Source organism: Bombina bombina, chromosome 5, assembly GCF_027579735.1.
Source record: "Bombina bombina isolate aBomBom1 chromosome 5, aBomBom1.pri, whole genome shotgun sequence".
In the NCBI taxonomy this organism is placed as follows: Eukaryota; Metazoa; Chordata; class Amphibia; order Anura; family Bombinatoridae; genus Bombina; species Bombina bombina.
This window is the reverse complement of record NC_069503.1, coordinates 472,374,676-472,398,380: the sequence shown is the minus strand read 5'-3', so window position 1 is coordinate 472,398,380 and position 23,705 is coordinate 472,374,676. Positions and strand designations below refer to the sequence as shown.

Here is a 23,705-nt window from a genome sequence, read left to right as displayed (position 1 = left end):
TGCATGAAGTTAACGCATACAAATACACACACACACACATATATACATATGGGTTCAGTCTCAATTAGGACCTCAGAGTCCTTTGTAGTTACGTCCCTGCTTGATATTAAAAAATAATAGTATTTTTATGCTTAATTCTAGCAGTGTGTACAACCCTGCAGGAAAACAGCCTTTATTTCTAGTGTTGCAAAATAGTGCTTAGTTTAAAAAAAAACAAAAAAAACTGATGTTCTGTGGGGTATGAAAACATTGATGCAGAGCTCTCAGCTGTCCACATTTTGCAGGATTGTCACATCACAGTTTGGGAGGTCTGCCTGTTGTCCCTTCTGCAGCTCTCAGATTCCAGGCCAGCTTGCAAAAAAACAGTTAGGCACACCCCAATATCTACCTGACTCAGCCATCAACCTTCCTGTCCCGAACAGTCTCTGATAAATTTTGTGATGTGTGTTACTGGCAGCCTGTATCATAGGTGTCCAACTGTCCGTGTGTGCAAATATTTTGAAATATATATCACAGACTGTCTGGCTGTTCTACCTGTACTTTGCCTTTAATATTTGCTAAATACGTATTGTAGTGCTCCACCCCTTAGGTGGCAGCATGCTGGGAAGGAGTTGAATTTTAGCAGGTTAGAGTAGGCTGCTCACAATAAAATAAAACCAGGCTTTGGGTGACCGGCTGTATGGAAATAGCCCTGGGGTAGTTCAAACTTATTATAGGTCTATGAACAAAACCTTCCAGGATAAACTCACAAGAGACAAAGTAACACACTGAGGGTTATATAACTAATTCAAAACAGTGTATTGTTTTTAATGTGACAGAAGTGTTAGATACGATTGATTAGTGTGCATTTGTTGCAGATTTCAAATTTTGCAAATTTCATGAGTGATTTAACGAACATTAGTTTTATTTGCATAACAGACCTCAAAAGTGTGTCACAGAGTTTTACAGGCCTTTATACATCTTCCTCCCTTAATTTCAGTCAGGAAAATAGGCAGGTTACTTGCAAATATTTGTTCCTTTGAGTACCCTTTAGGCTCCATAGTAATGTATTTAGTACCCAAGCTTATTTAAGCATAAATAGCATACCAAGTGTGGCCTTTATAGTGGTGACACTCACACTGACACAAATAAATGACAGCAGCTTTAAAAATACTTAGGGAGCAATAACAATATTTCATTTAAACCAAATGAAAAATAAATATTAATTCGATGCTAGCTCTAACTTATGTTCATAAGCTGTAAACAAAAATCAATCGCCTAGATTACGAGTTTTGCGGTAACAGGGGTGCGGTGCTAACGAGCAGTTTCTGCTCACCGCTCACCTACAGACAGCGCTGGTATTACGGGTTTTTACAAACCCAGCGTTAGCCGCAAAAAAGTGAGCGGAGAGCAAAATTTTGCTCCATATCTCACTCTAATACCAGCTCTGCTTACGTTAGCGGTGAGCTGGTAAAACGTGATTGGAACAGCCAATAGAATGCGAGCTCAATCCTATTGGCTGACTGGATCAGCAAATAGGATTGAACTTCAATCCTATTGACTGATTGCATCAGCCAATAGGATTTTTCCTACCTTAATTCCGATTTGCTGATAGAAATCTTGGATGACGTCACTTAAAGGAACCTTAATTCGTCAGGTAGTAGTCGGCCGAGAAGGATGCTCCGCGTTGGATGTCTTGAAGATGGACCCTTCCACGCCGGATGGATGAAGATAGAAGATGCCGTCTGGATGAAGACTTCTGCCCGTCTGGAGGACCACTTCTGCCCGGTTGGATGAAGATAGAAGATGCCATCTGGATGAAGACTTCTGCCCGTCTGGAGGACCACTTCTGCCCGGTTGGATGAAGACTTCTCCCGACTAGTTTGAGGACTTCGGCCCAGTTGGGTGAAGAACTTCTCACGGTAGGGTGATCTTCAGGGGGTTAGTGTTAGTTTTTTAAAGGGGGGATTGGGTGGGTTTTAGAGTAGGGTTGGTTGTGGGGGTGGTGGGTTTTAATGTTGGGGGGGGATTTGTACTTTTTTTACAGGTAAAAGAGCTGATTACTTTGGGGCAATGCCCCGCAAAAGGCCCTTTTAAGGGCTATTTGTAATTTAGTATAGGGAAGGGCTTTTTATTATTTTTTTAATTTTTTTAATTTTATTAGGGGGATTAGATTAGGTGTAATTAGTTTAAAAATCTTGTAATCATTTTATTATTTTCTGTAATTTAGTGGGGGGGGGGTTGTACTTTAGATAATTTTATTTAATTGTAATTAATTGTATTTAATTTAGGAAATTAATTTAATTATAGTGTAGTGTTAGGTGTAATTGTAACTTAGGTTATGTTTTATTTCACAGGTCAATTTGTCTTTATTTTAACTAGGTAGTTATGAAATAGTTAATAACTATTTAATAACTATTGTACCTAGTTAAAATAAGTACAAAGTTGCCTGTAAAATAAAAATAAATCCTAAGCTAGATACAATGCAACTATTAGTTATATAGTAGCTATCTTAGGGTTTATTTTATAGGTAAGTATTTAGTTTTAAATAGGAATAATTTAGTTAATTGTAGTAATTTTATTTAGATTTATTTAAATTATATTTAAGTTAGGGGGTGTTAGGGTTAGGGTTAGATTTAGGTTTAGGGGTTAATAACTTTATTATAGTGGCGGCGACGTTGAGGACGGCAGATTAGAGGTTAATAAATGTAGGTAGGTGGCAGCGATGTTAGGGCCGGCAGATTAGGGGTTAATAATATTTAACTAATGTTTGCGATGCGGGAGTGCAAACTCGTAATCTAGCCAAAAATTAGTTGAAATATCTCGAAAAATCTGTGTGTATGTAAAGATGTGTGTTTCTGAGAAAGGAAAAGGATTGCAAAGATTAATTGAGATACAGGGGCCGATTTATCAATGTCTGGCGGACATGATCCGCTGTAGCAGATCATGTCCGCCAGACATCGCTGAATGCCCACAGCATACGCTGTTGGCATTTAACATTGCACAAGCAGTTCTGGTGAACTGCTTGTGCAATGCCGCCTCCTACACATTTGCGGTCAATCGGCCGCTAGCAGGTGGTGTCAATCAACACGATCGTACACTATTGGGCGGATTGATTTCCACAGCCTTAGAGCAGGCGGATGAGTTAAGGAGCAGCGGTCTTAAGACCTCTGCTTCTTAATTCCTGATTCCGGCGAGCCTGAAGGATCGCACGTAATTAGAAGCATTGGGGTCGGTTGACCGCTTGGTAAATTGGCCCCATTGTGTTGTAATGAAACTGTAACTCTCCAAATATAGTTAAAAAAAAGGATTTTATTGATATTGGTATATTTTTTTTAGCTATTTTTTATTAATTGTGATCACTAAACATTATTCTTAAAAGTTACACATAGTTTAAGTCAGTTACAGACCAGCAATGCACTACTGATCCTGGGCTAAACATATCAATTGAGCCAAAAAGGAGTGGCACACTGACATATTTGCATATCCAACAATCACCAATCATGTTCATCTGTGGAGCAGAAGTGGATTGGCACTCCAGAGCTAATCTTTACTGAGTGTTTCACTCATTTTGTGGGGTTAAAAACTGTTCAAGCAACAATGCACTAATAAAATGATTTAGCATGTTACAGCATTGTATTATTGAACTTTTGTATCCCTTTAATGGAAAATATAACAACTTACCATAGAATGCAACTCCAGCTTTAAGTTCAGGGTACTTTAGCATCAGATAATGGGTCACAATACCTCCCCAGCAAAAGCCTATTACCCCGATCTTCGTTGCTTTACATTGTTCTTTTAAATACTTCAACACAGCATCAAATTCCCTGTAACAAGCAATGATTTAGGCCACAGATATTAATTTTATATTTTATATTTCTGTTTTTTTTTTCTTCTTTCTTTTAGCATCTTAAATTGACTTAAAACTAATGTCTCAATGGACATTCAAAAACACAAATCTGTATCCTCTAAATTGTTAGAGTATATTATTTTTGCATTAATGATCATAGCTTACTAGGGGCTAGATTACAAATGAAGCACAAAAATAGTAGCATTATTGTGTGTTAAAATAGCTCAAGCGCCATCAATAGCCCTATTTATGTTCTCCTATTACAAGGTCAAAGTTATTGTTTAATCACTTGAGCGATAGTCTAGGGCATGATAATATCTACATATCTGATAGTGCAGGTGTGCAAAATCCCTCACATTATAGTCTTCAATAGGGGCACACAGTTAAAGGGACAGTCGACATAAACATTGTTATTGTTTAAAAAGATAGATAATGCCTTTACTACTCATTCCCCAGATTTTCATAAACAACACTGGTATATTAATATACTTTATAACATTTAAACCACTCAATTTCTATTTGTTTCTAAGTCACTAAAGACAGCCCTATGATCACATGCTTTTTTCTTAGCTTTTCACAACAGGGGAGTGCTAGTTCATGTAAGCCATATAGATAACATTGTGCTCACGCCTGTGGGTTCTAAAAACACAGCACTAATTGGCTTAAAGGGACAATAAACCCCAAAATGTCCTTGATTCAGATAGGGAATACAATTTCAAACAACATTCCAGTTTACTTCTATTATCTAATTTGCTTAATTCTTTAGATATTCTTTGTTGAAGAAATAGCAATGCACATGGGTGAGCCAATCACACAGGGTATCTATGTGCAGCCACCAATCAGCAGCCACTGAACCTATCTAGATATGCTTTTCAGCAAAGGATATCAAGAAAATAAAGCAAATTACATAATAGAGGTAAGTTAAAAAGTTGTTTAGAATAATATACTCTTTCTAAATCATAAAAGAAAGAAATTGGGTTTCATGTCCCTTTAAATGCAAGTCAATAGATAATAAATAAAAAGTCATGTGATCAGGGGGCTGTCAGAAAAGGCTTAGGTACAAGGTAATCACAGAGGTAAAAAGTATATTAATATAACCATGTTTTCTGTGCAAAACTAAGGGAATGGGTAATAAAAGCATTATCTACCTTTTTAATCAATAAAACATTTTTGAGTTGACTGTCCCTTTAATTCAGATATAGCTTGAGTTTTAAGCTAATGGTGCACTGAGCTAATGCTGCGCATATTGTATATTGTGTGTAAGTAGTATAGTTCTCCATGTAGTTATATTCTGTACTATTAAAACATAATGGTTTACTTCAGGTCTTAAAAAGCACAACATTTTACAGCTGTATTTTGAATTGTGCTCGAGCACAACACTTAACACACCATTTGTAATATGATCTTAATGTGCACACTAAGGGTTAGATTACAAGTGGAGTGCAAATTAGCGCTCCTGCTTGTGTGTTAACTTAGCTAAACGTAAGCTTTTTGCGCGCGTTGAACAGCACATGCATTACAAGTTGAAAGTAAAAAGTTTGAGCACGAACGCTAACCAGAAGCTCGCAAAAAGCTGAACTTTGAATATTGCGAACTCGTCAACATATGCCCCCAAAGACTTCAATAGATGGTGAAAAGTGAAAAAATAGCACCCATACTCGCGTGAAAATCAATTGCGTTTAATCAAGTGCGCTAACCTATGAAATATGAATATTTCACATTCCAATGTTCTTCACATAGCAGAATATGTTCTATTTATTCTTAAATTAATATTTCTATATATACATGATTTTTTTTGTTAAAATATATATCTATACATATATTTATTTTCACAATATAGGTAGGGAAAGGGAGACCAGTCAAAACTTTAAATATAGAACTTTACCTCGAGCTAAAAATCAATGCTCAGGTGAATGTAAAAGCTTATATGAAGGAAAAAAACGGAGTGCAGACCCTTAAACTAATTATATATTTACATTATAAAAAAAAAATAAGATAGAATAACAACCATAATTAGGTTGTTATTAGGAAAGACAGGAATTTCAGCACAACCTTTTTAAATATAAATGCTAAGCAAGTGCAAAGCTCCACATTCAGCGGTATGTGAAGTCTATTCTCATCATCCACAAGCTTCCAGGGCATACATCCAATGACTAATTTTATTACAGAAGACACAAGAACCAAATAAAGAAGTACTGATAGACGTAATGCTTGAAACAGTCTATGCTGTCAAAATGTATTATATATTTAGCATTAGGTTTGCTGAAAGAGTTAGAAACTGTAAAGGGTATGGACTGACAACACCTCCACTAGAGGGTGGTTACGTACTAGACGTAAAATTAGCCACCATAGTGATCCTTGAGGATCTATGCCAGTACAGTTAAGCGTGTTAGAAACCTAAAACAAGCAACATACAGATATATAGAATTCGTTGAACATCTAAATCGTACGTAATGGAGCTATAAAGTAGCTCTTAGTATTGTGCACAATACGTTATTTAGCAGATATATTTATGCAGTCATACCTTAATCTTATGACAAAAAACAGTATAGACTATGGGGGATGAAAAACAACTCCAGTATCAGCGGGCACCACCAATATAATAAGAGGTCTCTGGTGTCATGAAAGTTTGTTCTGGATCTATGTTTAACAACCAATACAGTCTAACTGGGTGCTAACAGCTTAGATTTGAACATACAGTTTTCTTAATACTGATATTGTGACAAGACAAAAAAGGACTATGGGGGTGAAAAAAGCAACTCCAGTATTCAGCGGACACCACCAGTATAGTAAAAGGTGTCAGGTGTCATGAATATAAAAGTATCTGGATCTATGCTTAACAGCCCCAAAACAAGTTGTTTTGTCTTTTACAGCTTATATTAAGCAGGTAGCATCATACATTGTCATATAATATACATCATACAATATCAGAAATGAAGTGGTTGCACACAAGTTGTTGTTATCGTAAAGTAGTGTATCAATAACACCAGCAGAAAGTCTTAGATACATCCAGGTGATCAGTGCCGTATTTCGATTTAGTACATCAAACACCCTCAGAAATTCGGACATGGTAACGGACTGGAGTATCAAAGTTATAAAGTCAGCTTATTATACAACCGTATTTTTTCAGCAAACAGGCTTCTCAATTCCGTTGTTACGCAAACTGGATCAGCATCTTTGGTTCACCTCCAAACCGGCATAATCAGCGAGGACGCCACAGCGGTTTGTCGAGCAAAGACGTCCACCTCCACTTCGTACGTCACTGCCGACGCGCGTTTCACCCCCCACATGGCTGCAAAGATCATAGGGGTTTCCTCAGGGCAAAGCGGAGGGAACCCCTATGAGAAAACCCCTATGATCTTTGAGGTCACGTAGGGGGTGAAACACGCGTCGGCAGTGATGGAAGAAGTGGAGGTGGACGTCTTTGCTCGACAGACCGCTGTGGTGTCCTCGCTGATTATGCCGGTTCGGAGGTGAACCAAAGATGCTGATCCAGTTTGCGTAACAACGGAATTGAGAAGCCTGTTTGCTGAAAAAAACATAATTTATGTAAGAACTTACCTGATAAATTCATTTCTTTCATATTAACAAGAGTCCATGAGCTAGTGACGTATGGGATATACATTCCTACCAGGAGGGGCAAAGTTTCCCAAACCTTAAAATGCCTATAAATACACCCCTCACCACACCCACAAATCAGTTTAACGAATAGCCAAGAAGTGGGGTGATAAGAAAAAAAGTGCGAAGCATATAAAATAAGGAATTGGAATAATTGTGCTTTATACAAAAAAATCATAACCACCACAAAAAAGGGTGGGCCTCATGGACTCTTGTTAATATGAAAGAAATGAATTTATCAGGTAAGTTCTTACATAAATTATGTTTTCTTTCATGTAATTAACAAGAGTCCATGAGCTAGTGACGTATGGGATAATGACTACCCAAGATGTGGATCTTTCCACACAAGAGTCACTAGAGAGGGAGGGATAAAATAAAGACAGCCAATTCCTGCTGAAAATAATCCACACCCAAAATAAAGTTTAACGAAAAACATAAGCAGAAGATTCAAACTGAAACCGCTGCCTGAAGAACTTTTCTACCAAAAACTGCTTCAGAAGAAGAAAATACATCAAAATGGTAGAATTTAGTAAAAGTATGCAAAGAGGACCAAGTTGCTGCTTTGCAGATCTGGTCAACCGAAGCTTCATTCCTAAACGCCCAGGAAGTAGATACTGACCTAGTAGAATGAGCTGTAATTTTCTGAGGCGGAATTTTACCCGACTCAACATAGGCAAGATGAATTAAAGATTTCAACCAAGATGCCAAAGAAATGGCAGAAGCTTTCTGGCCTTTCCTAGAACCGGAAAAGATAACAAATAGACTAGAAGTCTTACGGAAAGATTTCGTACCTTCAACATAATATTTCAAAGCTCTAACAACATCCAAAGAATGCAACGATTTCTCCTTAGAATTCTTAGGATTAGGACATAATGAAGGAACCACAATTTCTCTACTAATGTTGTTGGAATTCACAACTTTAGGTAAAAATTCAAAAGAAGTTCGCAACACCGCCTTATCCTGATGAAAAATCAGAAAAGGAGACTCACAAGAAAGAGCAGATAATTCAGAAACTCTTCTAGCAGAAGAGATGGCCAAAAGGAACAAAACTTTCCAAGAAAGTAATTTAATGTCCAATGAATGCATAGGTTCAAACGGAGGAGCTTGAAGAGCTCCCAGAACCAAATTCAAACTCCAAGGAGGAGAAATTGACTTAATGACAGGTTTTATACGAACCAAAGCTTGTACAAAACAATGAATATCAGGAAGAATAGCAATCTTTCTGTGAAAAAGAACAGAAAGAGCGGAGATTTGTCCTTTCAAAGAACTTGCGGACAAACCCTTATCTAAACCATCCTGAAGAAACTGTAAAATTCTCGGTATTCTAAAAGAATGCCAAGAAAAATGATGAGAAAGACACCAAGAAATATAAGTCTTCCAGACTCTATAATATATCTCTCGAGATACAGATTTACGAGCCTGTAACATAGTATTAATCACGGAGTCAGAGAAACCTCTTTGACCAAGAATCAAGCGTTCAATCTCCATACCTTTAAATTTAAGGATTTCAGATCCGGATGGAAAAAAGGACCTTGCGACAGAAGGTCTGGTCTTAACGGAAGAGTCCATGGTTGGCAAGATGCCATCCGGACAAGATCCGCATACCAAAACCTGTGAGGCCATGCCGGAGCTATTAGCAGAACAAACGAGCATTCCCTCAGAATCTTGGAGATTACTCTTGGAAGAAGAACTAGAGGCGGAAAGATATAGGCAGGATGATACTTCCAAGGAAGTGATAATGCATCCACTGCCTCCGCCTGAGGATCCCGGGATCTGGACAGATACCTGGGAAGTTTCTTGTTTAGATGAGAGGCCATCAGATCTATCTCTGGGAGCCCCCACATTTGAACAATCTGAAGAAATACCTCTGGGTGAAGAGACCATTCGCCCGGATGCAACGTTTGGCGACTGAGATAATCCGCTTCCCAATTGTCTACACCTGGGATATGAACCGCAGAGATTAGACAGGAGCTGGATTCCGCCCAAACCAAAATTCGAGATACTTCTTTCATAGCCAGAGGACTGTGAGTCCCTCCTTGATGATTGATGTATGCCACAGTTGTGACATTGTCTGTCTGAAAACAAATGAACGATTCTCTCTTCAGAAGAGGCCAAAACTGAAGAGCTCTGAAAATTGCACGGAGTTCCAAAATATTGATCGGTAATCTCACCTCCTGAGATTCCCAAACTCCTTGTGCCGTCAGAGATCCCCACACAGCTCCCCAACCTGTGAGACTTGCATCTGTTGAAATTACAGTCCAGGTCGGAAGAACAAAAGAAGCCCCCTGAATTAAACGATGGTGATCTGTCCACCACGTTAGAGAGTGTCGAACAATCGGTTTTAAAGATATTAATTGATATATCTTCGTGAAATCCCTGCACCATTGGTTCAGCATACAGAGCTGAAGAGGTCGCATGTGAAAACGAGCAAAGGGGATCGCGTCCGATGCAGCAGTCATAAGACCTAGAATTTCCATGCATAAGGCTACCGAAGGGAATGATTGAGACTGAAGGTTTCGACAAGCTGTAATCAATTTTAGACGTCTCTTGTCTGTTAAAGACAGAGTCATGGACACTGAATCTATCTGGAAACCCAGAAAGGTTACCCTTGTTTGAGGAATCAAAGAACTTTTTGGTAAATTGATCCTCCAACCATGATCTTGAAGAAACAACACAAGTCGATTCGTATGAGACTCTGCTAAATGTAAAGACTGAGCAAGTACCAAGATATCGTCCAAATAAGGAAATACCACAATACCCTGTTCTCTGATTACAGACAGAAGGGCACCGAGAATCTTTGTGAAAATTCTTGGAGCTGTAGCAAGGCCAAACGGTAGAGCCACAAATTGGTAATGCTTGTCTAGAAAAGAGAATCTCAGGAACTGATAATGATCTGGATGAATCGGAATATGCAGATATGCATCCTGTAAATCTATTGTGGACATATAATTCCCTTGCTGAACAAAAGGCAATATAGTCCTTACAGTTACCATCTTGAACGTTGGTATCCTTACATAACGATTCAATAATTTTAGATCCAGAACTGGTCTGAAGGAATTCTCCTTCTTTGGTACAATGAAGAGATTTGAATAAAACCCCATCCCCTGTTCCGGAACTGGAACTGGCATAATTACTCCAGCCAACTCTAGATCTGAAACACAATTCAGAAATGCTTGAGCTTTCACTGGATTTACTGGGACACGGGAAAGAAAAAATCTCTTTGCAGGAGGTCTCATCTTGAAACCAATTCTGTACCCTTCTGAAACAATGTTCTGAATCCAAAGATTGTGAACAGAATTGATCCAAATTTCTTTGAAAAAACGTAACCTGCCCCCTACCAGCTGAACTGGAATGAGGGCCGTACCTTCATGTGAACTTAGAAGCAGGCTTTGCCTTTCTAGCAGGCTTGGATTTATTCCAGACTGGAGATGGTTTCCAAACTGAAACTGCTCCTGAGGACGAAGGATCAGGCTTTTGTTCTTTGTTGAAATGAAAGGAACGAAAACGATTGTTAGCCCTGTTTTTACCTTTAGATTTTTTATCCTGTGGTAAAAAAGTTCCTTTCCCACCAGTAACAGTTGAAATAATAGAATCCAACTGAGAACCAAATAATTTGTTTCCCTGGAAAGAAATGGAAAGTAGAGTTGATTTAGAAGCCATATCAGCATTCCAAGTCTTAAGCCATAAAGCTCTTCTGGCTAAGATAGCCAGAGACATAAACCTAACATCAACTCTAATAATATCAAAAATGGCATCACAGATAAAATTATTAGCATGCTGGAGAAGAATAATAATATCATGAGAATCACGATTTGTTACTTGTTGCGCTAGAGTTTCCAACCAAAAAGTTGAAGCTGCAGCAACATCAGCCAATGATATAGCAGGTCTAAGAAGATTACCTGAACACAGATAAGCTTTTCTTAGAAAAGATTCAATTTTTCTATCTAAAGGATCCTTAAACGAGGTACCATCTGACGTAGGAATGGTAGTACGTTTAGCAAGGGTAGAAATAGCCCCATCAACTTTAGGGATTTTGTCCCAAAATTCTAACCTGTCAGGCGGAACAGGATATAATTGCTTAAAACGTTTAGAAGGAGTAAATGAATTACCCAATTTATCCCATTCTTTGGAAATTACTGCAGAAATAGCATTAGGAACAGGAAAAACTTCTGGAATAACCGCAGGAGCTTTAAAAACCTTATCCAAACGTATAGAATTAGTATCAAGAGGACTAGAATCCTCTATTTCTAAAGCAATTAGTACTTCTTTAAGTAAAGAGCGAATAAATTCCATCTTAAATAAATATGAAGATTTATCAGCATCAATCTCTGAGATAGAATCCTCTGAACCAGAAGAGTCCAAAGAATCAGAATGATGGTGTTCATTTAAAAATTCATCTGTAGAGAGAGAAGATTTAAAAGACTTTTTACGTTTACTAGAAGGAGAAATAACAGACAAAGCCTTCTTTATGGATTCAGAAACAAAATCTCTTATGTTATCAGGAACATTCTGCACCTTAGATGTTGAGGGAACTGCAACAGGCAATGGTACATTACTAAAGGAAATATTATCTGCTTTAACAAGTTTGTCATGACAATTATTACAAACAACAGCTGGAGGAATAGCTACCAAAAGTTTACAGCAGATACACTTAGCTTTGGTAGATCCAGCAGGCAGTGATTTTCCTGTAGTATCTTCTGGCTCAGATGCAACGTGAGACATCTTGCAATATGTAAGAGAAAAAACAACATATAAAGCAAAATAGATCAAATTCCTTATAAGACAGTTTCAGGAATGGGAAAGAATGCCAAATATCAAGCTTCTAGCAACCAGAAGCAAATGAAAAATGAGACTGAAATAATGTGGAGACAAAAGCGACGCCCATATTTTTTAGCGCCAAATAAGACGCCCACATTATTTGGCGCCTAAATGCTTTTGGCGCCAAAAATGACGCCACATCCGGAACGCCGACATTTTTGGCGCAAAATAACGTCAAAAAATGACGCAACTTCCGGCGACACGTATGACGCCGGAAACGGAAAAGAATTTTTGCGCCAAAAAAGTCCGCGCCAAGAATGACGCAATAAAATGAAGCATTTTCAGCCCCCGCGAGCCTAACAGCCCACAGGGAAAAAAGTCACATTTTTGAGGTAAGAAAAATATGATAATTCAATGCATAATCCCAAATATGAAACTGACTGTCTGAAAATAAGGAAAGTTGAACATTCTGAGTCAAGGCAAATAAATGTTTGAATACATATATTTAGAACTTTAGCTTAGAGTGTCACAGAAAATAAGACTTACTTACCCCAGGACACTCATCTACATGTTTGTAGAAAGCCAAACCAGTACTGAAACGAGAATCAGTAGAGGTAATGGTAAATATAAGAGTATATCGTCGATCTGAAAAGGGAGGTAAGAGATGAATCTCTACGACCGATAACAGAGAACCTTATGAAATAGACCCCGTAGAAGGAGATCACTGCATTCAATAGGCAATACTCTCTTCACATCCCTCTGACATTCACTGCACGCTGAGAGGAAAACCGGGCTCCAACTTGCTGCGGAGCGCATATCAACGTAGAATCTAGCACAAACTTACTTCACCACCTCCCTTGGAGGCAAAGTTTGTAAAACTGATTTGTGGGTGTGGTGAGGGGTGTATTTATAGGCATTTTAAGGTTTGGGAAACTTTGCCCCTCCTGGTAGGAATGTATATCCCATACGTCACTAGCTCATGGACTCTTGTTAATTACATGAAAGAAATACGGTTGTATAATAAGCTGACTTTATACTCCAGTCCGTTACCATACCAAGATTTCTGAGGGTGTTTGATGTACTAAATCGAAATACGGCACTGATCACCTGGATGTATCTAAGACTTTCTGCTGGTGTTATTTATACACTACTTTAAGATAACAACAACTTGTGTACAACCACATCATTTCTGATATTGTATGATGTATATTATATGACAATGTATGATGCTACCTGCTTAATATAAGCTGTAAAAGACAAAACGACTTGTTTTGGGGCTGTTAAGCATAGATCCAGATACTTTTATATTCATGACACCTGACACCTTTTACTATACTGGTGGTGTCCGCTGAATACTGGAGTTGCTTTTTTCACCCCCATAGTCCTTTTTTGTCTTGTCACAATATCAGTATTAAGAAAACTGTATGTTCAAATCTAAGCTGTTAGCACCCAGTTAGACTGTATCCTGGGGTTGTTAAACATAGATCCAGAACAAATTTTCATGACACCAGAGACCTCTTATTATATTGGTGGTGCCCGCTGATACTGGAGTTGTTTTTCATCCCCCATAGTCTATACTGTTTTTTGTCATAAGATTAAGGTATGACTGCATAAATATATCTGCTAAATAACGTATTGTGCACAATACTAAGAGCTACTTTATAGCTCCATTACGTACGATTTAGTTGTTCAACGAATTCTATATATCTGTATGTTGCTTGTTTTAGGTTTCTAACACGCTTAACTGTACTGGCATAGATCCTCAAGGATCACTATGGTGGCTAATTTTACGTCTAGTACGTAACCACCCTCTAGTGGAGGTGTTGTCAGTCCATACCCTTTACAGTTTCTAACTCTTTCAGCAAACCTAATGCTAAATATATAATACATTTTGACAGCATAGAGTGTTTCAAGCATTACGTCTATCAGTACTTCTTTATTTGGTTCTTGTGTCTTGTTTAATAAAATTAGTCATTGGATGTATGCCCTGGAAGCCTGTGGATGATGAGAATAGACTTCAAGCTTTGCACTTTGCACTTGCTTAGCATTTATATTTAAAAAGGTTGTGCTGAAATCCCTGTCTTTCCTAATAGCAACCTAATTATGGTTGTTATTCTATCTTACTTTATACTGTGAATATACATATATTTATATGATTATATTTATTTATAGATATAAACAGATATATATATATATATATATATATATATATATATATATGAATATCTATTTAATAATACTTATATACATATTCCCCTATGTGAAGAACATTGGAATGTGAAATATTTACAGTAAATACACATTAAATATAAATATTGCATAAATATGTTTTTTCATGTTTTCAGCTACTTGCCTGAAAAGGGCTCCAATGTATATATATGTTTATATGTGTATATATGTAAATACATAAATACATATGTACACAAATATAACATATAAACACACACATATTTAGACATGTATATATGTTACTATCTCTATGTTTAAAGGGACACTGAACCCAAATGTCTTCTTTCAGGATTCATATAGAGTATGACATTTTCAGCAATTTTCTAATTTACTCCTATTATCAATTTTTCTTTGTTCTCTTGCTATCTTTATTTTAAAAGCAGGAATGTTAATCTTAGCAGCCAGCCCACTTTAGGTTCAGCACCATGGATAGCGCTTGCTTATTGGAGGATAACATTTACCCACCAATAAGCAAGCATAACCCAGGTTCTCAACCAAAAATGGGCCGGCTCCTATGCATCACATTCCTGCTTTATAGCAAGAGAACAAAGAAAAATTGATAATAGGAGTAAATTAGAAAATTGCTTAAAATTGCATGCTTCATCTGAATCACAAAATAAAAAAATTGGGTTTAGTGTCCCTTTAAGTCCTTTGCAGTCCTTTTTCCCCCAACACCTGTGACTTCATATCTTTGAACCCTTATAATTATTTTATGCATTATTTTTTTTAATAAATGTATCAGTCAGTGTTATTATGATTGTAACTGTACAACTGTGCAATGTATTTTTGATGTGTTTTGTACATCTTTTTTGTCTCGCATAACAATTATCTAGAGCTCTAAAGTCACACTAAACAAATGCATGTTTAATCCAATTACCCTCAAGCAAACATGTTTACTTTCTACTTGTTATATGCGTGATACTTCTGCCACATGCACAGAGCTGCGATAAACCCATTATCGCTTGTGCGCAACAGTTATCTCATAATCTATCCCTAATAGAGCAATGCTTTTTTTTAAAAAATGATATAAAAGAAAGCCTTTGCCATTAAGTAATTTCTAAAGAGATGCCCTTTTTTGTGTTTTGCAAAATACTTATTGCACCATTTGTAGCACAATGATATTGTCATTATGGGTGTGTATCAGCATTAAAATTCACCAGATTTTCTTGTGTCTCTCCCTAGATTAAAAAAAAAGATTACAGAATAATATTAGTTATCTTATTTGTAGATATTAAAAACAAATTCGTACCTGTCTACTTTGTTTGCTGGTCGAGTTTCAAGCCAGTCAAAAAAGGTGGCGCTGTCATTAGTTGACTTCCAAGGTTCTTTACCCGCAAAAAAATCAGCAAGGACAGCCCTGTATTAAATGTATGTATGCAAAAGTTATAGTATAAGTTCAAGATTGTTTTATATACCATCTTCCTTTAATATATAGTTTATTCATGTTAATATGGAATTTTATAATCGTATGCAATATTTTTTTGCTTTTCTTTAAGCAGTTATTTAAAAGTTAAAGTGACATGAAAGTCAAAATTAAACTTTAATGATTCCGATAGGGCATGCAATTTTAAAGGAACAGTAAACACCTGGAGATTTTTTATATATAATGTTTAGTTATGCAAAATGAAACTACTTTGAAATACACTTCCATTATTTATTTTGCCCCCTTGCATGAAAATTGAGCAGTTTCTAATTCTTAAAACTTGAAATGCCCCCCTGCTGACTTATAAATGCTAACTCTGCTACATATATGTCCCTGGAGATTGGCTCCTCCAAATAAGGCAAATGGTGGATGGAGTTTAGCTATTGAAAAAAAATTCCTGTATAAAGGAAATTAATTTGTTTTAAAACATTAACGCCTAGATTTAGAGTTCTGCGTTAGCCGTCAAAAGCAGCGTTAAGGGGTCCTAACACTGCTTTTGGCTGCCCGCTGGTATTTAGAGTCAGGCAGGAAAGGGTCTAATGCTCACTTTCAAGCCATGACTTTTCCATACCGCAGATCCCCTTACGCCAATTGCGTATCCTATCTTTTCAATGGGATCTTCCTAACACCGCTATTTAGAGTCTTGGCTGAAGTGAGCGGTAAAGCCTCTACCGACAAGACTCCTACCGCCCATGGAAAGGCTGTATGTTAAGAGCTTTATGGGCTAACGCCGGTTTATAAAGCTCTTAACTACAGTGCTCTAAAGTACACTAACACCCATAAACTACCTATGTACCCCTGAACCGAGGTCCCCCCACATCGCCGCCACTATAATAAATATTTTTAACCCCTAATCTGCCGACCGCACACGACCGCCACCTACATTATCCCTATGAACCCCTAATCTGCTGCCCCTAACATCGCCGACACCTACATAATATTTATTAACCCCTAATCTGCCCCCCCCAACGTTGCCGCTACCTAACTACACTTATTAACTCCTAATCTGCCGACCGGAGCTCGCTGCCACTATAATAAATGTATTAACCCCTAAACTGCCGCACTCCAACCTCACAAACACTATAATAAATAGTATTAACCCCTAATCTGCCCTCCCTAACATCGCCGCCACCTAACTTCAAGCATTAACCCCTAATCTGCCGACCGGACCTCGCCGCTACTATAGTAAATGTATTAACACCTAAAGCTAAGTCTAACAATAACCCTAACACCCCCCTAAGTTAAATATAATTTTAATCTAACGAAATAAATTAAAACTTATTAACTAAAGTATTCCTATTTAAAACGAAATACTTACCTGTAAAATAAACCTTTGGGGCATGCCCCGCAAAAAGCCCTTTTAAGGGCTTGTAAAAGAGCTGATTACTTTTTAATTTAGAATAGGGTAGGGACCTTTATTATTTTGGGGGGCTTTTTTATTTTATTAGGGGGCTTAGAGTAGGTGTAATTAGCCTAATATTCTTGTAATCTTTTTTAATTTTTTTTAATTTAGTGTTTGTTTGTTTTTGTAATTTAGTTTAGTTTATTTAATTGTATGTAATTGTAGGTAATTTATTTAATTAATTTATTGATAGTGTAGTGTTAGGTTTAATTGTAACTTAGGTTAGGATTTATTTTAAAGGTAATTTTGTAATTATTTTAACTAGAAAGCTATTAAATAGTAAATAACTATTTAATAGCTATTGTACCTAGTTAAAATAAATACAAAGTTGCCTGTAAAATAAATATAAATCCTAAAATAGCTACAATATAATTATTCGTTATATTGTAGCTATATTAGGGTTTATTTTACAGGTAAGTATTTAGTTTTAAAAAGGAACAATTTAGTTAATAAGATTTAATTTATTTTGTTAGATTAAAATTATATTTAACTTAAGGGGGTGTTAGGGTTAGGGTTAGACTTAAATTTAGGGGTTAATACATTTATTATAGCAGCCTATGGAAGCGCGCTCTCGTGAACGCAATGCTTCTCAACTATGCAAACGTAAGCTCGTGTTCGCATTGTTGTAAACTTGTAATATCAACACACATTAGCGTGCACTGGTATTACACATTGGAGCGCAAATATCACTTTCTTTAAAGTGATATTTAGCGCTCCACTTGTAATCTGGTCTCATGATTGTTCAGGCAGAATTTTTGTCATACAAGCAACTGCTGTCTATAGCAGGCATGGTGTTTGGTGCACGGGCCCTCTAAGGATATGTGCATATGCTGCAAAAAAAACAGTAATAACTTTTACTTTTTCAATTTTGACATATCTATGCCTTTAACTATGAGTTTAATCCTATTGCAGGAAATAAACAAAGGAATCAATTACAATCATTTAGATAAGCTTATCAATAGATTTATCTATAAAAATCCCTTTAGACGTTAGCAGTGAATTGTGTAGAAAAAGCATTATACATTTTTTTCTAAAGGATTGTGATCAAATCTATAGTTATATAGAACAAGAGTGCAATAATAAAATGCTCTTACAGATCAGAGCATTTTCTTTTTTTGCATTTTTATGTCCCTTTAACATTCAGGACAAGGTTCTGACTGAATTGGTACCAGCTCTCTGTTGTAACAGGCTTATGTTTTTTATTTGGGCCTGAATCCCAGTGGTTCTTATTGACGTAACTGATTAACAGTTAATAAAAAAACATAAATTGAAAAAAATACCACTGTAAAAAACATATGGCTTAAAATAGGGCTACATAGTATGTAATCAATAGATTTTCCCCCTCATAGAACTCCGTATAAACATGTAATTTCCCCTGGCAATTATATTGTTAAAATAAATGTCAACAATGACAAAATGGGGAATTATTAATGTTGCATTGTTTAAAGGGACATTAAAGAATCAGATCATACATTTTTAAACAACTTTATAATTAACTTTTATTATCATTTTTTGCTTCATTCTCTTGGTGTGCTTTGTTGAAGGAGCAGCAAAGAACTACTGGGAACTAGCTGAACACATTGGTAAGCCAATGACAAGGGGCGTATATACGCAGCAACCAAACAGCAGCTAGCTCCCACCTCTTGGGGACGATTTATCATGGCCCGTATTGTGCCTAATGCACCGGTTTCTGTGCAAGCCTTCAGGCTCGCCGGAAACAGGCGTTAAGAAGCAGCGGTCTTAAGGCCGCTGCTCCTTAACTCATCCGCTGCCTCTGAGGCTGTGGACATCAATCCACCTGATCTCATACAATCGGGTTGATTGACACCCTCTACTAGCGGCCGATATTAACAGTTATCACTCTCTCATCCTTTCCTGCCTCGATTACTGCAACTCCATCCTCTGGTCTCCCTAGCTGCCGCCTAGCTCCTTAATAATCCATAATGAATGCCTCTGCCAGGTTCATCTTCCTTACACGTCGCTCTTCATCTGCTGCACCTCTCTGCCAATCCCTTCATTGGCTTCCTCTTGATATATACATACAAAGCCCTCAACTGCACTGCTCCCCCCCCCCTACATCTCAGTCCTTGTCTCCAGATGCTCTTTCTCCCGACCCTTCGCTCTGCCCATGATCTCCTACTCTCTTCCTCTCTTGTTATCTGCTCACATTCTCCAGACTGGCTCCCATCTTGTGGAACTATCTGCCTCGCTCCACAAGACTCTCCCCTAGTTTTGAAAGCTTCAAGCGCTCCCTAAAGACTGTTCTATTCAGGGATGCATACAACCTACACTAACCTTTCCTAACTCCACTGCTATCCCATTGAACCCCTTAGCATGTAAGCCTATGAGCCCAGCTGTTTGAAGATCACCCGCATAAGAGCGGTTTACAACAATGCAACTCTCGGCAGGGACCTCTACCTATTTGACCCCCTATAAATGTTACCTTGTATACCGCCTATGTTTATAGCGCTGCGGAATCTGTTGGCGCTCTACAAATACCTAATAATAATAATAATAATAATATCTAACTGAGACATAAGGCCTTAACAATATAGTATTGCACAGTAGAACCAGAAGTTAATACATCAAGCAACTGAGGTATTACTCCCAGACATCCCAACCTTCAAAAACTAATTTCAGGGAGGTGGCTTCACCCGCTACTGCACCGCAACCCCCCCCCCCCCCCCTTATATATTGGACACCTTGAAACCCTAAATAAGATAGTGACTTCCCACTAAAGTCACATTAAAAAAAGGAGCTTTATTGCACAACCACATACAATAAACCTATTTTCCAGTGATTGTACGCTTGTTGAATGCTTAAATATTTTAGAATACAAAGTTTAATTATGTGCAGTAAATAAGGTAGTATTTATGTTTTATTTTATTAAAATCAGGGGGGCTTTTTGGTTACTGATGTTTTGAGGGTTCTATAATGTCCCAGCAACTAAAGGCATTCCTTAAAGAAACACTTTTCCGTATTTGGGCCACATTGGATCATGGTACTTGGAGTTTCAGGGAGATTGCATTCCATTTGCTGGCATCAGGGAGCCGCTATTACAATCAGGGAGACTCCCTGAACTTCAGGGAGAGTTGGGATGTCTGCACTCCTAATATTAATAATAACCTGACTGGAAACAAATAAGATAAGTATGTTTTAAGAGGAAGCCTAATTTTATTCCCACATTAGCAGGGGGAAGCTAACGAAGGACATAACAGCAGACCTAACAACGAAAGACACAGCTGACATTACTCTGGGCTTTGGAACACACTAGTTGCCTTAAACATAAGCAAAACTTATAGTAAAGCTGGGACAGTTTGTTTTTCAATAAGCTGAGAGAAGACAAATTTATACATATAAGATGTCAACTAGGAAGCTTAATAAACCAGACAAAGCTACCAAATCAGCTCCTATGGACACATATTTTAGAGCAGCAAAGGCTAATAAATAATCAGAAGCCATAACAATGGAAAATGAGGAAGAAACTGATTCAGAAACTCAGCAACAAATATCCCTTGATGCTCAAACACCAGCGACTAAGCGGATTTACATCTTTTGGTGTCTAAACAGGACATTGCTGCTAATTTCGAGAAACCGTGGGAAAAAATTGATAATCTACACGCAACTGTTTCCAACAGCTTATAAGATATCAAAAATGAGATGGTTGAACTTGGAAATAGAGTTGAAGGGCTGGAAAATGATAAAGATGACCTAGCAGAAAATGTTTATACAATATCGCAAACAATCTCCTCTCAACAACAACAACTGATAGATCTTCATGACAAGATGGAGGACATGGAGAATCGAAGTAGGAGGTCGAACATCAGACTCAAAGGAATACCTGAGACGGTCAGTTCCTCAGATCTACTCCCCTATCTTCAAAAACTTCTTGGAGCCATCACGACAGATACGGAAGATACGGAATACCAGATAGAAAGAGCTCACAGAGCTCTCAGAGCAAGGCCTAAAAATGATTTACCTCCAAGGGAAGTAATTGTCAAGTTCCTTAAGTTCACAGATAGAGAAAAGATTCTTAATGCAGCAAGAAAGAATCCTACATTTAAATTTCAAGGGAATGTGGTTACATTTTTTCAAGATCTTTGCGTAAGAACCTTACAGCGACGCAACAGACTACGAGCCCTAACATCTATACTTTGGAAAAACCAGATCCCATATCGCTGGGGCCTTCCCTTTGCCCTAAACATACTTAAAGATAGAAGGAGGACTACAATCAAAACGCCTACAGAGATTCCTGAGATATGCAAGCTCTATGGTTTGGAACACCGGAGATTCCCCCAGACACAGATCTGGCAGAGTCAGCTGAAAAGATGTCTTTACCACTCAATCCCAAGATGTCAAGTTAGTCTAAAGTAAAAAGAGCTAAAACCTGAATACAAAAACCACCAACGACTCAACATATTATCCAAGAAGAAGGCTGGCAGAGATGTATCAGCTGACTGGCAAAGTTTGGTAACTTACTTTACTACCTAACCGACAAAGACCAGGTACTATCAGTCATAATATACTCAGAAAATCTGCATGGATTATTACAGGTTATTTTCCCTTGAGGAGATGTTATATTATAGCATGCTCTTCTTTTCACAGAGTCACCTATTGCGATGCACACTAATCTCGAGAGAAAGATAATATCACTACCCATAATGTATATCAATGCAAATACTTGATTACATATTATGTTTGTTTGGTTTTATATTCAATGTTGAAATTTGTTTCTTTTTGTTATTGCAGTGTATTGCACTGTATTTATTTCATTGTATGCCTGAAAACTATTCCACTAAAAAATCTGCTGGAAAAAGTTATTTGAAAAAGAAATAACACACTAGATTACCTCGACCTATATACAAAACTGACAATAAAGATAGTAAGAGACATTTTATATATCTCATTGAGCATGACAACGAAACATAGTCATCACATTAACAAATCCTGGAATTAACTTGATCTCACATAATGTGAGGGGACTTAATTCTGATATAAAAAGGACAGCAATAACTAAGTACAAAAAAACTTTGTATATCTCCAAGAAACCCATTTTATTAAGAAACAGATACCCAAATATTGGTCTAGGGAGTACTCACAGCACATTCATGCAACCTCAGGCTCTAAAACAAAAGGAGTATCCATAATAATCCATTCATCCCTAAACTTTATACATAGAGAAACAATAAAAGATAGGAAAGCCTGATATATACTTGTGCCAGATACATTCAAGACACTGAGGTTTTACAATGTAATATATACGCACCAAACGAACAAGATATATATTTTTAGACATATTTCTAATTTGCTTACAAATTGGTCTAAAACAAGAATTATTCTAGCAGGGGATTTTAATATAGATCTCATAGCATTAAAAAAACTGCAACTGACTTATCAAAGAAAAAAATGAGGCAAAAAGTTACAGCTAAACATATATTTGAAGCGTTATCTCCACATGGCTTACAAGACGCTTGGCGACACTATACAGGGACACCTCAGACACCACATATTATTCTGCAGCACACAAGTGCTATACGAAGATCGACTCTATATTCACAAGTCAAATACTGCAACCAACTCTATATTCTGCCATTGTACATGTTTGTGTTTGGTCGGATCACTCCATAGCTCAACTCCAAATGGGAATTATTGGAGAGCAAGGAAGAATTAAAACATGGTCATTTGACTCTTCATGTCGGAAAAATCCCACTACTAAAGATAATTTACTAAGGCATATGAGCGACTATTGGCAGATTAACACAGACACAACGCTAAACCCAGTCTCTATTTGGGCGGCTCACAAATTGGTGGTTAGAAAAAGACTAATGCACAAATCATAAGACTTCAGTCTGAAATAGGAGCATTAGAGAGAGAACATAAACAAACATGCTCACAACATATTCAACATTACAACAAAAACGACAAACTTTGCTTACACTGCTAAATGATAGCTCAATCAGGACAGCTGACAGACTTAAAACAAACTACTTTCTCTATGCAAACAAACCAGATAAATACTTCCCCAAAAAAATAAGAGATAGCTACCAAGCAATGTCTATTCCAAATATACAAACCACAACAAGACACACCACCTCTCACAGACAAGAAATAGTGGATACCTTTGCCGAGTACTATAGTGACCTATATGATGGAAAGAAGGTACAACATAACGAGCACACACATAATTTGCTTAGATTTTTTTTAAACCAGACCAAACTACCACTTTTGACGAAAGAGGATCAGGACACATTGGTTCCTCACTTAGTCAACTTTGCTAATCATTTTATGGAAGGCCAAACCATCCCTACAAACCTCCTCCAAGCCAAAATAGTTGTAATTCCAAAACCAGGAAGAAATGCTAAACAAGGCTCTAGCTATAGACCCATATCCCTCATAAACCAGGACATCAAAATTGTGACAAAAATATTAGCCAATCGTCTCAAACA

The 23,705-nt window shown here is 37.3% G+C and overlaps 1 protein-coding gene across 1 annotated transcript in view; it reads right to left on the bottom strand.

The window, feature by feature from the left end:
- The window catches only part of LOC128659387 (carboxymethylenebutenolidase homolog), a 67,819-nt gene that overhangs the window by 11,227 nt on the left and 32,887 nt on the right, over window positions 1-23,705 (bottom strand). The window contains exons 3-4 of the mRNA XM_053713040.1: window positions 15,684-15,791; window positions 3,664-3,806 (exon numbers count right to left, since the gene is read on the bottom strand). Of these exons, the coding sequence (XP_053569015.1) occupies window positions 3,664-3,806; window positions 15,684-15,791 (251 nt within the window). The remainder of the gene's footprint in view (window positions 1-3,663; window positions 3,807-15,683; window positions 15,792-23,705) is intronic.